This window comes from Coccinella septempunctata, chromosome 7 (assembly GCF_907165205.1).
Source record: "Coccinella septempunctata chromosome 7, icCocSept1.1, whole genome shotgun sequence".
NCBI lineage: Eukaryota > Metazoa > Arthropoda > Insecta > Coleoptera > Coccinellidae > Coccinella > Coccinella septempunctata.
The window spans coordinates 8,397,971-8,414,623 of record NC_058195.1 but is presented as its reverse complement, the minus strand read 5'-3'; the positions used below and the strand labels follow the sequence as shown (position 1 = coordinate 8,414,623).

The 16,653-nt window shown below is 37.3% G+C and overlaps 1 protein-coding gene across 1 annotated transcript in view; it reads left to right on the top strand.

Moving 5' to 3' along the window:
* LOC123316628 (extracellular serine/threonine protein CG31145) overlaps window positions 1-16,653 on the top strand; it is a 138,218-nt gene that overhangs the window by 65,226 nt on the left and 56,339 nt on the right. Inside the window, exons 4-5 of the mRNA XM_044902805.1 lie at window positions 1,130-1,251; window positions 9,359-9,437. Coding sequence (XP_044758740.1) covers window positions 1,130-1,251; window positions 9,359-9,437 — 201 coding nt within the window. The remainder of the gene's footprint in view (window positions 1-1,129; window positions 1,252-9,358; window positions 9,438-16,653) is intronic.

Genomic DNA, 16,653 nt, shown 5'->3' with positions numbered 1-16,653 from the left:
TTTTATATCTATTGCGTGCCATAAAAGAAGACTAGCCGAGTGAACAATAGCACCTGTGGTTCAGTCGGTGTTATAAAGATGGATCAGTTGCAGTTGAGCTGAGATGGTTATCGTTTTTGAAAAATCCTGTGTGGGATTTGCTTTATGACTCTTTTTCCTTCACTTGTGGAATGGTCGCAGTTCAGCTCTGGCTGATTCGAAATACAGGGTGCTTATTGAAGATGCAGCGAAATATAGGATTTGATTCCTTGTCTGGATAGGTCAAACACTACCAGTGGTTGCTAGAGTATATTCATCATGAGCCTGTAGAATATTCCTGCAGTTTAGCAATGCTGCCAGTGTTGTAATAACGATTTGTTGTGCGATAGACAAACATATCATTTACTTGGAGGTGGCTGACCTTTCTAGCAATGGGAGCTCATGTCTCCCTTACCCATGGGAGAGTTGAACAGGGGGCGAGAGTGACTTGACATAAGTTTGTTTATCAGGAAAAACATTGAAAGAAAACAATCTCCAATGACCAAGGATTGTCTATGTCTATGATATATCCATGAAGATCTATTGTTGTGGTCGCATCGAGATTACAAACAGACCTGAAAAGTGATGCGAAGGGTGCCAATTCCATCTTCAGCTACAGATAAACCGTAAACTGCCAACCTTTCGAATTGAAATATCCAATTTTCCTCCATTTTCAATTATTCAACAGTATTTCCATCGCTGAATAACGTTTGTTAAACCCATTTTCGCTGACGAAATATTGATCAACTGTTTGATATGTAGATTGGGTCATAGTCATTATTCTCAATTGTACACTGTCGTTGACCGAACAGAGGTCTGATTAATTTCACGCTCAATTTTACACCTACTACGCTTGAATGCAAACGTCATACCATATAGTATTAGTTTTCAACGAGCCCAATGTGTCTCTAATAACTTTTATTATTCCCTTCATACTTTTATGCCAAAAATTCACCAATACATACGAAAAGAGATAGCAGTCTCTTTTATTTATATCTTGAAAACTATATTCCAATACAAAATTCATACTCTTCCTGTAAATGAACTTTTCAATATATCAAAAACCATAAGGCAACAACTGAACTCATATGATTTTCAATTTTTGTTTCAGCACCAACTCTACAATCCATTCCTTCATATACGAAATTTCACAGCATGAACTCTACACCGAGGGAAGCAAATACGTGGAGAAGTTGTTACAACAGATGGCTTTAGAACCGATTCAACATGTTGGTGAGTCAAATCATAACTATTGGATAACATGTTCTAAACAGTAGATTTGTCAGATATTACGAGCTGTCATACTGAAATCTTCTGAAGATTAGACACCATAACTTCTTATATTCAAATGCCATCATAAACAGGGTGTTTTCAAAGGTGAGGTTTTTTCATGGCAAAAGGTAGAACTCGTCCAAAATACTCACCAAAAATTGTCTATATAAGAGCCAAGATGGCTGAGATACAACCCCTAGAAGTTCGACAAAATTTCATTGAATTTCAAGTACGGGACTGTGGAAGGTGACTCTGGCATCGCAAAAACGAAACAAAACATAAATATATGGCTGGACAATGAATGGTTCAGTACCAAGTTCATAGGATTAGATGCATCAGGTCACTCCTGAGAGAATCATAATTGTTGTAACGTGCAATTTAGGGTGGAAAGAAATGTAGAAAATCGAGGCAGTGCTCATGTTAGTTATGTTGAAAATGTGCTATGATGTTTCTACATTTCATTCCATTTTTACGACGATTGTTGGAATGTTCGAACAAGAAGATTGTGATGCCTATTTTAAAAAAAATCGTGAATAATTTAGACAAATTTTATTGGTTAGATTTTGAAGTATTTTTCTATTTTTTACACTTGTGTCTTAAGTCTCTTCTGTCAGTTGGTATCGAAATGAGCCATTTCAAAAAATCGTGTTAGTTGATAAAAAATACGGAGGACAATAATTCGGCAATCCTAAGTTTCCATTTTCATTACCACGTAAATATCGAACGAGCCAATATCCTAAACGAAACCACATGGTTGAATCAGGAAATAAGTTTTTTCCCACTGCTTTGCGATAATTCAGCTGACAAACATCTAGGGTCGTATGAGTATCTATTTCAGTAATCATTTTCAATTTTTTTTTTTCAACTTTGTCATGTTGAAAGATTCGTTTTGGTGATTTTTGGTGAAACGCTTTATTTTGACCAGTTCTACCTTCTGTTTAAAAAAAGCCTCACCTTCAAATATACCCTGTATTTGTAGTAGATGTTACAAAACCTTGATACATCACCATCAATATAAGACAAACAGAGTAATTTTTTGTCTCTTTAAATTCATTCAAATTTGAAACAAAAAACAACATTTGAAGAAGCAGTCGTTGCTGATGAGTAGATATGAATGGTCAATCAACAGAAATCACGAAGGAAAAAAGCACCAAAGGGGCTTTCAAGTGGAACATTGACCTTTCGTTTATTCAGCACCTCCACATAACCTCAATGGTGTTCCGAACAACCGACAAACTAGCATATATACCGTCTTGCACTTCGGAGTGTGCCTCATAATAATCAGATTTTCCATGTATCACGATGTGATATCTCCACTTATTTTCGGCCACGGATAGACCCGACAGTTTGCTGAAAGATTATGAACGCTCAGTCTGCTGAGTTTCAAGGATTCCGTCAAGAGCATGTGAGATAAGTAGGATAGTTTCCCGCTCGTTATCTGCCGTGGAAATTTTTCGTCTGAGTATGTAAACAATGCCTCAACTGGGACAACTGTAGAGAACGAATTGAAAACACCTTGACGTAGAGAGAGTTCATATGAATTTTAAAAACATTGTCAACTTTCTCGGTTCTTTTCATTTTTTTGGAATATTCAACATCAGTCACAATCTCTCATCTAATATTGTCTGATTTGGGAACTTTCTGTAATTTATCGAAGAAAATGGTAGATCTTATATGGAAGTTAACTATCGTGTTATCTTAGATAGAAAGCTTCTGTGGAATGAGCTTGTTGAGATCGCTGCTAGTGAAGCTATAAAGAAAGATGTGTGGAATTAAAACTAGAAAAAACTATCGCTGATATAGAAGATACAAGGCACTCCACTCAAGGTTGCTCAATGTCCCTCTGGTTTAATTAATAGATGATTTCGCTAAAGATGGCTAATGGTGCGATACTCCTTTTTTTTTAAGAGAAAAAATTTCGGATCGTTCGATGATGAAATTGTTATCGTCGTGACTGACCTTTAGACAGTTTGTTTTTTGTTCGTGAGGCGTCGCCATCAACTGGGACAAAATCCGCCTGACAAATAGGAGTCAGGCAACCCAAAATGTTCACGATGTAACACTGTGTATAGATAATTCACTGGATATTATTCTTTCGATGTCGCTGACCATTTTTTGAGAAATAATTATAAAAATAAGACGCTAAAAGTTATTCGAAGTAGTCACCAGCAAACCATTCGTACATAATTTATTGTTCAAATTTCTTCAACCTCCATCTGTTTTGGCTCCATTCGACTATAATTTCTTTTCTGCAAACCTTCAAATCATCTTTGTATTTTTTACAATGAATATGTTATAAGACACGAAAAGATATTTCGAATAATAAGATATTCAAACTTGTTTGATTCTCCAGTAGGCTAAGAATGTTCCAATACCAATACATCACGGTTTTTAAAACACACTTCGTATTCTGGTATATCCCCAAACTTTTAAATATCCTTCTACATAAAATCTGGAAACGAAACCGAAGAAATGCTCTGTTCGGAAACTCTTCCTCACCCTTTCCAACAACAACAGACTGCGCTCAGATATTCCCTTTGACTTTTCGATCTTCCTGAAAATCTTCTGAAATTTTAGTTCCGAAACTCTGTTCATTATACTAACGCGACCAGCGAGGGGCTGTGAAAGGAAGCTTGGTTAATCATTCATGAAATATATGAGAATAACCCGACTGTGATGAATAATGGAGTCGAAGGAATATAGTGTTAGAATTAGCTGAGTGGTATCTGTTGGGATTCAATTAAAATACCGTAGCAGAGTGAATTAGTTAGTCGATTCGCTGGATGGATATGGTGATAATTCGCTGAAAACCAAACGTGGAGTTTCTCGGTAGCGATGTAATATGACGACACGAGATAAAACACCTTCGTCTTACTCGGTTCAGCAAAGGTTGACTGAGGAGTCAATACCCCATTGAAAAATCTACACTGCACAAAGAAATTAACGCACATTCTGAAAATATCAATTTTAATGAAAGTTAACTCTACATTGACTTTGAAACTTATTTTTTATGTTCTCTCGGGAAGGATTTGAACGAAACAAGACACATTAAATGGAAGAAAAATTTAGGATTTCACCGAATCTTATGTGAAAGAAGAGAAATGAACAATTTTCAAAATGCTGAAATGCTGATAAGTGATTTAATACTTGGTATTTCCACCCCTTGCGTTAATTACAGCTCGGCAACGACGGTTCGTACTCGAAATGAGTGATCTTAAAATGTTCTGATCTAATCCTTCCCAGATTTCTCCGAGTTGGATTCCTAAGTCATTAAGAGTAGCTGGATGATTTTCTGAACTTCTCAGCCTTCTATTGAGGTTGTCCCAAACCTGCTCAATCGGATTGAGATCTGGTCTTTTTGCTGGCTTCAACCTCTTCAAGGTACTCCTGAACGATGCGCGCACGATGGGGTCTGGCATTATCGTCCATAAAAGTGAAATTTTCACCAATGTATGGGGCAAATGGCACTACATGCTCTTCAAGAATGTTCCTTATATACTTATCAGCATTCATAGCTCCATTATCAACGACCACTAGGTCTGTGCGAGCAGTCAAAGATATTCCACCCCATACCATAATCGATCCTCCCCCGAAACCAGTAGTATTCAGGAAATTGCACTGAGCATATCTTTCATGTGGACGTCTGTGTACAAGGGAACGTCGATTACAATGGTAGAGGCAGAATCTAGACTCATCTGTGAAGAGAACTCTTTCCCAATCGGCCTCTCCTCAATGGATATGCTCTCTCGCAAAATCCAAACGCGCCATTCGATGGGCTGGGGTAAGAGCTGGGCCTCTTGCCGCGACACGAGGCCTTAAATCATATTCTCTGAGTCGATTTCTTATTATCTGAGTGCTAATTAGCACCTCATGCGTTTGCTCAAGCTGAATTTGAAGGAGGCGAGCGGTTGCAAACCGTTGTCTCAACGAAGAAACTCTCAAGTAACGTTCTTGAATGGCAGTTGTTACCCGTGGTTTACCCTGTCCTGGTCTTCGGACATTCCTACCTGTCTCCCTGAATCGCTGCAACATTCTGGACACACTTGTATGGGACACTCCAAACCTTTCTGCAATTCTTGTGTATGTCCACCCTTCTTCTCGCAAAACTACCGCTTGGTCACATTCCTCTTGGGTCAAATTGCGTGTTTCGCGTTGCATAGCGATCGAGTGTAGAAAATCAAACGAAAGAAAAACTATTGATCATTAGAATTGATCGAGAACAACTGATTTTAAAATGCAGCCAATACATTCAAAATCTGATAATATCATCTTTTTTTATTCCTGCTGGGAAAAAAATCTGTATTGAAGAAAACCGTTGAAAGTGGATAACATATGCATGCATAATTCTGATAAAAATAATTATTTATCATTGAGAACACCTTCAGTTGTAGAATAAATTTGAGATGTCCATTATGTGCGTTAATTTTTTTGCGCAGTGTATATACCGATTTGTTTCCAATCGAATTCACTTCTGCAGATATTCATCGTATTCCACAAGAGTGAACTTTTTAATTTCTTGATATACAAGTTGCACCTGCATTTTTGACTCATCTTCAGTAATCTCCCTGTAGATTGAAGAAGCAGCTATTAAAATTTATCATCAGAAATGATTCTTGCGGATTGCTCAATCAGAATAGATGAACAGACTTTTTTTATGCACTGCTATTTTCCGGCAAAACGTAATTAAGAAACGTCTTCGAGCTTTTCAAATAATCATTGCTATATTTCAACCCACTGTGGAAGCTTCTACGTCCAATAAAGTACATGTCTCTCTGAGCTGAATTTCACGGGCCAAGGTTTCTGGGATATACGAAAGAAAATGAACAACATATCTCCAATGTTTGGTGTGTTGGTACGTTGATGTGTCTTCTATCATCCTGTACCTACTGTTAAATGATTTAACCTTTTCTCACTGCATATTCAACCCTTGGAATTCTTATACAGAACTAAAAATTTATATCCATTATCGGTATTTACTATTCTGTAAAAAAAGTGTTCGAATAGGACGATTTTCATTTTAAATTACGCCACTTTTCATTTATATTTGAAGAGTCTGCTATACACCCTATAAAGGGGTTGGAAAAGTAGTTGATTTTTTTATTTGCAACACTAACTTTCTGTGCCAGAAAGAGATAAACCTTTTGTTGCTGAGGACGATTAGGTCATTGGTGGATTTTTCTTTCGAACATTTTCATATTACATGGATGAAGTGGTTCAACTTTAGGAGTAATTGATGGTTTTGAAGTTTTAACCTAGCAATATATTTTTCGAATGGGGTAGATATTGATGAAAAACGAAAGAAAGTATCATTCATTTTTGTGAATTTGATTTTTTATCATGAAATTGGTCAGTTACTACCCCATGAAAAGGTAAGTTTTCCAGAACACAAACACATATTCCCCTGAAGTGTGTGTCATTGGCCTTAATACATGGACAACGGACAGTTTGCTTTCTGTTCGCGAGGCGTCGCCACCAACTGGGACAAAATCCGCCGGACAAATCCGAGTTAGGCAACCTAACATGTTCACGATGTAACACTGTGTAAAGAACATTCACTGGAAATTATTCTCTCGATGTCGCTGACCACTTTTTGAGAAATAATTATAAAAATAAAACGCTAAAAGTTATTCGAAGTAATTTATAAAACCACATTCCTTCTTCGACAAGATCCTTCCAATCAGGCACACAAAATAATCCACGCCGATATCCTGCGAAGGAAGAATCGACCTCCTTTCACCTTAAAATCCTTCAGAATTGATGCACACAATCGAAACACCGGAAACAGCCAAAGGCGCAGCCTATATCACGCCAAGAGTTCAAACTTCCGAACAATCCCGGCAAATGTCATGCATCCTAACAGCGATTCCAAGTTCTAAACTCAAATCTTCATCAATGGAGGGTATTCCCACGCGGGCTTGGAAGACCAGATAACATCCCACGCAAACGGCATTGTTACTGTTGATTCGGCCTACAATTTCATGAAAAGTGTGATATATTAACGACCGTCTTTCTTATACGTGAGTAACATGAGGCATCCGCACTATTTAAACTAGGCAAGATTGGAATTGTCACGAATGTTTAGCAGATGTCGTGTTTCAGGCTGTGTCACCTTGTTATTACCCCATTTAGCGGTGATTTGATGTGTTCGGTGAATACTCAATGGGGAAGAACGATGCGATGGAATCATGGCAATGTGTCGTACACTAAAACGAGTGCCATTTTGTCCGATTAAGGCTGTACTAAATGGCGGAGGTTCTGGTTTGAGTCTTACCTGGGTTTATTCATTATTCTATAAATAGAAGAGAAAAATCATCATCATATAAATAAAAAAATAAGAACCGAATCACGAAGAATTTTCACTCTTCAGAACGACTGAGAAATACCCGAAAATTCTTATGAAAAAGGTGTAAATTCTGACATTTATGAAAATTAGTTTCTTTTCTGTCATACAAAGTCAGTTTTACCTTTGAGCAAAGCAAAGGTTATGGAGTAAAAAGATAGGAAACGCCCTCATATCTCTAGTACTAAAAACCAACTACATTTTGGCCAGTGAAAACACATTTGACAGTGAGATGGCGCTGGAAACGTACTGTCAATACAGAAAACCTGTTCAATGACAGTTGACAATGACAGTAATCGAGGGGCGCGAAATTCGAATTCTATTCCTTGTATTGAATGTCGATATGAACTTTTTTGAGACCAGAAAAAATCCATCCTGAGCGACAAAACAAAAGTAAATTATGATAAAATGTGTAAATTTCTTACTAAAACCACCAAGAGTCTAATTCCTTTCCACTGAATCCATAATTTAACCATTTCGAAGTGCGAATGTGACGTGTAAACTAGCCAAACGTATACACTGTCGACCAGCAGGTTGAATAATGTTTCTGGTTGCGAATATATTAAAGGAAACAAACCAGAAATGTCCTCAAGCAAAGGTGACACGCATCCACATTCAATTCAATGTTTACACTGAAGGGTTGATGAATGAAGCTCCGTAAATGAGGAACTGCAAATAAATATTCAGCTTTCACATTCACCCTTCAAGGTTTGCTCATTTAGAAACTCTAATTAAAAATCGATAAAACTGGGCCAAATTGAATGTGAAATTTACATTCGAATTACTCTCAATTCATCGAGCAGAATTTTTCAGCTCAACGGAAAAGATTTGAGTGAAATATTCCAGTGAGTCAAGAGTTCTCTGAATATTATCATCAGCATCGAATATGAGTGTTCCTCATATGACAGTATTGTTACTAAGGCTTTTTTGGCTCATATAAATGATATGCTTAATACACTTCTATACCTTCTCTTATTCAAAATAACTTTATTTGCTACCCAGTCTGGTTCAGTGATGTATTTCGGAAGAAACTTAACGGAAATACACACAAATCCACCTATTTACCAGAATAGATTCACAATTATCCCCCACATTCATCCCTCTCCCTCCAACCCTCCAAGTATAAATTATTCTATTCCAAAGCCACCTCGTGTTTATCTTAGATTACTATAATTTCCAAACACATTGTGACATTCATTTCCTGCCCCACAAAGCTGTCTCGCACGTGTTAACAAAGTCACAAAAATGTTTCCAGATGTGGGGGACTAGGTCTGAATGTATAAGCATGAATTATCCATATTTTCAACGCCCACGCAATTTGAAACCTGGCTCTTGGGACGTTTCAATTATAAACGGTTAAGGGTTGGTAGGAATGCCTCAGGTTTCCTACGGAAAACTCAGTTTAGGAGTGAAATCTCGATAGTATCATCATTTTAAATGGAGAAACCCATAGGGGCTTCCATTAGTTATATTCACAGTTTCTTCTTTAACGATAGAACCGTTGCAAAATGGTGCATGCTCAGGTTAAACATTTCATCCCACATTGATGATCCAAGCAGGAAGCAAATCAGATCATACTCTATTATCATAACAACCCTTATAACAGTCGACTAGATGTTAAAAAAAACCTCTCTTCTTGTTTCTAAATCTCATTATATTGAATCAATAAAAAGAACTATTCTCTTCGTATAATTTCGCAGTGATAATAATAAAGATGTTTATTTTCAGTTCAAAAAAGTGGTGGAACTCAACTGAAGTTGATCATCAACTACCCTGGACAACTTCAAGCTCTGTTCAAACCAATGAGGTTAGTATGAATTTCCTTCAGTAAGAAAGAATTCGTGGTTCAGTAATATATTTTTCAAATAAATTTCTTAGGCAACGTGCTTCATTTAACACCTGGTGTGTGGATGTCTCAGAATGAAAAATAATTGAAAATATAGGTTTTGATATTTATAAGATGAATCTCAATATTGTGAGGATTGTCCTGATCTTGAAGGGTTATTGAAAGTCAATGAGCCTACAAAATATCATTGAAATCAGACCACCCATTCTCACGTTATAGATATCGAAAATTAAAGCCAAAATCACCCTGTATCTCCTAAACTAATGGCATTCACCACTAGCCTAAGCCCAACCACTCGTTAATTACGCTGAAGAGTAGATACACCAATGTCTGAAAGAATAATGAACTCTTGAAAAGCAAAAAGTAACAATGTAGCCATATTAGTATTTCTTCATTCTCCAGGACCTTGTCAAGCTTGTAAAGGTCCATTGAAAATATAAAAATTCGACACAAGGCCCATCTAAACCGACCCCTGTTCCTTAAATTCCCCCCGAGAAGTTTCAGATTCAATGTTTCACCTTCCAGCTATTATCTGACCAAAGTCGCACCCCCCCTGTTCGCATGCAGCCTCTCCCCTCATTGAAATTCCATAACAGCATCCTGAGGATCGGTTCAAGGCCTCATACATTGCGCCAGGAACTGTATAATAAAGCTACCATTACAATTCTTTTGTCGTTTCCGCCCCTCTCAGATGTCGGCGAGATTAAACACGTTCTGGACGTACGCCGAAGATATACTTATCTGAAATATATATCCGTAACTGCTTTGCACTCAGCTTTGTCCTACCGCTGAAGGGCTGGCTGGTGAAGAATGAGATGGGTTAAAGAGCGATATTCATGAAGTTGACAGCTGAGGGGTGCGTATACGTGACTGACACGTCTTTGAGAAAAAATTACCTCTATGTATGCTAATTTCGCCGATCATGGATAGGTTGAGTGGACGTTGATCTCAGCATTTCATTTTTCAACCCATCATCGAACGCTTTCAGATGCAGTTCCCGAAAATTGATTTTTCTATTTTTCATTTGACTTGTCCTACACATCGTAAATGTCTTACGGTACCAATAAATACCTAATTATTATTATTATATCAATGCATTAAGATGAACAGCCACAAATACGCGCCAGTTGTCCTGTTAATTGTTTATTCATGTGAAATTTTTGTTCAAAGGTAAAGTTCATCTTGATTTGGAACTTCCTTCAATTCCTTTTACTTATATTGATGCAAGATGATTTTTGTTGAAGAATTCAACATACTTGTAATTATCTGTTAATTCCTTTAGGAGACACCCATTCCCAACCACTGCATCATATGCATTTCATCTTCGGGTTAATATTTTTGAAATCTACAACTCTTGTAACATATTCAAACTTTATCCAAAGAAGATAACGAACATTAACTCTACTTAAGCTAGTGCATATTATGATATTATACTGATCTCTTGTATTTTCCATGCAAATAACTGAATTTGGTATGCCTTCAATCAGTTTGTATAAAATTCAATTATGTTCGTCACATATTTTCCGAAGAGATTCGACATTGTGATAAAATACGTAATAACAGAAAATTTTACGTAGAACGGGCAACATAGCGTTGATTTAATACCCAAAAATGTTTTGACAAGCGTCATAACCCCACATTTTCGTACTATACAGAGTGAAATGTGTCAAATTTCCATGGCCAACCGAGTGCTGAAATAAAAGTGAAAAATGAATGGAGTATATATGGTTAATTACATGTTGAAAGGTTTACTTTCTTTTAATCTGACAATGTAGGCGTGACGAAAATGTGTGGGAGGATGCCAAACTTGCAAAAAAAAGTCACGTGTACATTCTGGAGCGTGGCTTTTTTTCTAATTATGAAGCTTATGATCCAAGAACAACGGTAAAAATATAATCTGACAGTTTCACCAAATCGAAACAATAAAAATTGGGCACAAAGGTCACAAAAATAATTTTTTTTTATTATTTCCTCTCCTGGACTTAAAATTGTTTTCGCATTCATGATTAAAGTTGTAAAGCATAACATTCCCTACAAATTTCGTCCGAAGCAATTTTTTCTACGTTCAAACGTTTTTGAGATATATGGCGATGAATGTACATTAGGATGGGATTCTACATTGACCTTGTCCTTTCGCATGTATGGTTGACCTTCTCACCCTTATCACCCTCTAGCTTGAAAACGGTTGAGAGTATGTGACATTGATTCAGACAGAAGTTGTATAGAATTTTATTATCTATAACTACATAGATAGATAGATGACAATCTTTATTTTGAAACATGTGAAGCACCACGTTACACTTATGCTACACCCACAACTAAATATTGTCAACAAAAACTATAACTAAAAAACTTCCTACCCCTATTGAACATCAAGATAGTCTATAGCAGGGAATATAATTTTAATTTAACGAGCATTTCTTTTACTTTATTTTCAAATAAATTGAAATTATTAATTCTCTTGATTTCATTAGGCAATTATATATAATTTTATACACAATTTTCATAAGATCTGAAGCCAACTGAACCCACGTCCCCTATTTCCTCATTCCAAATTAGTTTCTCTATGTGTTTGATTGACGAAGGTGATTTATATAAAATAATTCTCAAAAAAAAATGTATATCCGTATTCTATGTGAAAAAGCCACTGTATTCTCCTTATGTTACACAATTTTCCTCCAAACTTCTCTCCAGAAGATTCCTCTCCCCCTAACTCTGAATCGAACTCCCCTCACCCTCCCCCCAATACACCCAATCATATTTTTGACGCACCTTTATCTCCGGTAAATCCGAAAATTATTCTAATCCTGATTTTCCGGGACGCAGTAAAAATCCGGTGAGGTATTCCCCGGGGCAATTTAAAATGTGACTTTATATAAGGGAAAAGAAAAATGGCATTATGCCGCCGGTTTACAGAATGACGTGCGCCACTGGATCAGCCGTGATAACGAATCGGGGCCGATAGAGCGTGACTGGAGTTTTCGATGAGGCTGCATTAGCATAGAACACCCAGTTTCCTGTTACCCATAATGTTGGTGTCAACAAAATGCTTACATATGTTGGATTGGAGAAACAGACTGCTTTCAGGTTTATATCCTCGCAATTGACTCGAAATTGGCTTACCAAATCGGCTAAGAAATGCTCAGAAACACACCATAAACAACCATGCAACGATCAGTGTAGAATCTGGATTTTGAGGAAGGTTTTGTTGCGTTAGAACTGCAGTTCTGGCGAGCTCCAGTATTTGGGATGACTTTAATGAGGTTACTTCCTCGGCCCTCCAAGTTTCTTATCCAAAACATTCTTTGTGTTGGCTAGCAATCGCCAGGCAGTCTATCACCAGGTGATCTTGGGTTATATCTTCTTTCCACAGAATCTGCAATCGTCAGTTTTTGCTCATCAGGTGCTTCCTGTGGCGACAATTCCCTGTGAAGGATCCTGTTGGTGATGTAGCATAGACTTCCTGAGATAAACATATTTCTTAGAACTCGTAGTATTAAAATTCCCAAGGTTTTCCATTTTCAGTAGATTCCTTCAGTGTAATTCTCTTTCTGTTTTTTCTTCTCCTGAAACTCTTTTCCTCCGAGTCACTGATGCGGTTTGTGCTCTTTTCCTGGTAAGTTTATTGACCTCGTCATTTCCTTTGAATCCGGATTGACAATACTGAACAGGCCTTGCCAAATTCGTTGAGTTTCCTTTGGCACTCTCATATCAACTTAGAATCACTGAGGTGCAAGCTCATAGCTCGGATTCTGATTCTGGCCTTCAGAATGTTCAGGTTTATTCGATTTCAAATATTTCTGCCTGAAAGACGCTCGGGCAGTGGCCCAGCGATATTGAGCATCTGGTGCCAGCCCTGAATATTCATGTGCCACTACCAGTCGTGGATTTTAACCACCTGTTTGCCCTCTAATAATATTTCTTTTGGTGTGGAAGGTGACTTTTCTTTCCCAATCTTCCTGACAACGTCGTAGTGAATGTTTTTTCGATGCTTCTTCTCTTTATCCCCGGATTAGTCGCTATGATGTACCTTATCAGAGAGGCACAGTCTCTCTGATTCCTGATACTCCCATCACTCATCACTCATACCTCAGAAACTTCACTGCATCCAGTTTTGATATCTTTCATTACGTTCATTGAATAAGAATGAATTATAGATATATTTCTTCATTCTATGACCTCTGTTTCATCAACGGCCATTCTTTCCATCTCTATGAATGCAGGATTGAAATTGTCACCGAAAAACGCTGTATTTTCCCAGTATCCCTCCTCTCTGTTCCCCTTATTGCTCCTGGTTGTCCAAACTTTTCGCAGATACGGGGATTTACCATACGTTAAAGTTCTGGGTTCCCAATCCTTTTAGTTATGGACGTAAACGCGGATGATTCAGCTGGGATTTAGCGAAGTCGCACTGTATGTGTTTTTGTCGAGTTTGAATGCAGCTTCCTAGATGCGCGTTGTTGCCCTCTGGAATATTAAACGCAATCAACTCAAGAGTTGATCTTAATGGATACGTGTTGGGACGTGTGCTTACGTACGGATGTTTGCTCCCCCTGAAATAACCGCGTTGGTGAGTCGGACCTGGGAACTGTTGGCTTTGGATGATTACCTTTGTTTGGGTAAACAACAACTAAGCTTGAGAAAATCAGTTTGAAGACGAAAACTTGTAGGTGGAAAGATTCATCTTTGAAAACACGTTCTACCTAAATTAATGAAAAACGAAATGAAATCATTAATTAATATGATAATTGACCGACTAAGAGTTTTGTTTCCTGTCCGCAAGGCGTCTCTAGCAACTGGGACAAAGAACGCCTGACAAACCCGAGTCAGGCAACCTAATATTCACGACCGGATAAGCCATATTATTGTACCACGACACCACTAAGTTAAATTCGGGAGAGATTAAAAATAAAATAATTTCATGGCCTTTCTACGCTTTCGTACATATACCTACGAGAATATATTGAAAAATTCTTAGCCTACTATAGAACCAATCGAAATTTCAATGTCAAAATATTTTATTACTCAACATATTCTCCTTTTAATTGGACACATTTATTATAGCGAACCTGCAACCTCTCTAGACCTTTCATAAAAAATGTTTCTTCTTGCTCTGCTAACCAGACCTCCCCAACTTTTATTACCTCCTCGTTGGAAGAAAATTTAGGACCTTCTAAACTTTTTTCAGTTGAAGAAAGAGATGATAGTCGGATTGAGCCAAATTTTGTGAATGTCCTGCAAAAACAAAACATCTTTGGATAGCTTTCCGGGCCTTTTCTCTTCAATTTTTCCCGTAGAGTGGTCAGTAATGTCGAATAGTAATTTCCGGTTATTATTCTATCCTTATCCAAAAAATCAATCATGATTTCTCCATGGCAATCCCCAAAAACTGGAGCAAGAACATTTCCAGCAGATTTTTGACACGAAACTTCTTAGGTCTTGTAGAACCAGAGTATCGCCATTCCATCTATTGTTGCTTTGTTTCTGGATCGTAAAAATGTACCCAAGTCTCATCCATAGTAACAATTCGGTTTAAGAATTCTACATCGTTTTCGTATCGAGCACAGTTAGAACCCTTGCACGCTTTTGGTCAACATTCAAACATTTGGGGATCCTTTTGCAGCAATTTTTCTCATGTCCAAATTGACGTGAACTATATGATAAACGCGTTCGAATGAAATATTCAGTGCTTCAGGGTCTGAACCTTGTCGGAATCTCAAACCTTCGACAAAGATTTGATAAACACATTGATTGGCCTGTTCATTCATACACTCACAATGGCAGTACATCGTATTGAACTCTACAAATTTTTGAACTGGAATGAATTGATTTATTCGCATACTCATGACTGTGGCAAAATGCCTTGAAAGCAGCTTCGAAAGAAGTATAATAGTTTATATCACCTCTATTCAAAATTCAACTATGATAAAAGATGAGAGGAAGACTGCATGTTTTCCCAAGCAATGATGTGAAAACAAATAAAAGCTCCAGGCTTTTCATTGTTCCTTCACATATACGGAAAATTTTCTGTAAATATCAGCCCCATTTTTGCGTTAAGCACCGAACCTCATTGTTCCTGAGTTAATCCAAACAATGTTGACTCTGTTATAAAGAAAACGATACAGGAGCATGAACTAAAGCATCATTTGGGAGTATAATAGTAGATTTAATTAATTTCGTACAGTAGTTGCACGGTATAATGTGAAATTCAATAACGTCGAATAAAAACACTGTTGTCTATATAGGATATGAACAAAATGTTTGATGGGCTTATAGTATGGTAGCTGAATGAATTCGCAACCTTTATTCAATTTAATACAATATGAAAGAAACTGATTTGTGTGAGATAAGAATTTGCAAAATTCAGGACCATTATCTTGAAATAGGTACGTGTTAGTCATGGTGAAATGGTAGGTTATTCCACCTACTAAAAAGCTACGAAATAGTCGCTTGTTCATTAGGACAATTGGAAAAAATAATAATTCATTATTAGCTTCAGATAATCAATTATGTAAAGGCAAATTTTTGGAGGCATACTATGGATCGAAGAGATTCGTGGATTACAAGAAATTTGATAATCTGTCTGCGGTACCAAGCATGACATGTTTACACAGAGAGGGTGTAGCTGTGTCAATACCTAGGGTAGAAGACTGTTTGATGTCGGAACTATGTATTTGGAGAGGTTTGAATTGAGGGGAATTATTCGAATCGCCTCATTGATTTGGGGACAATGAACAATGGTTATTTGAGTTGCTACCCTAAAAAACAAGCCTCATATTTTCCAACTTGATGAATCGCCAAAAAAAAAACAATTTCTGATCATACCACAGTCCTCGCTATTATTTTAGTGGGTTGGTTGGTCTCTCATCCATTTATTAAAACGATTTTCCATCTGGCTTTATCTATAATATTGAGTTTTTACTTAATGTTGCGAGAAAATTAGTACAGGCAGCTAAAATTCTTATTTTAATGGATTGGTTCGAACTCTTCAACTTTTTAAACCAGGATTCAAAGCAGGAAATTTTATAGACGCCAGGTGGCGCGATCTTACCCCACGAATAGGGCAAGATTTTACGGTTCGTCCTAGGAGAAGTGATCTCAGCCAGATTGAGCCATATAATTTGTCAATCCCTATTTAACTTGATGCATATTGCTGTCATACGAGAGTAGGTAGACG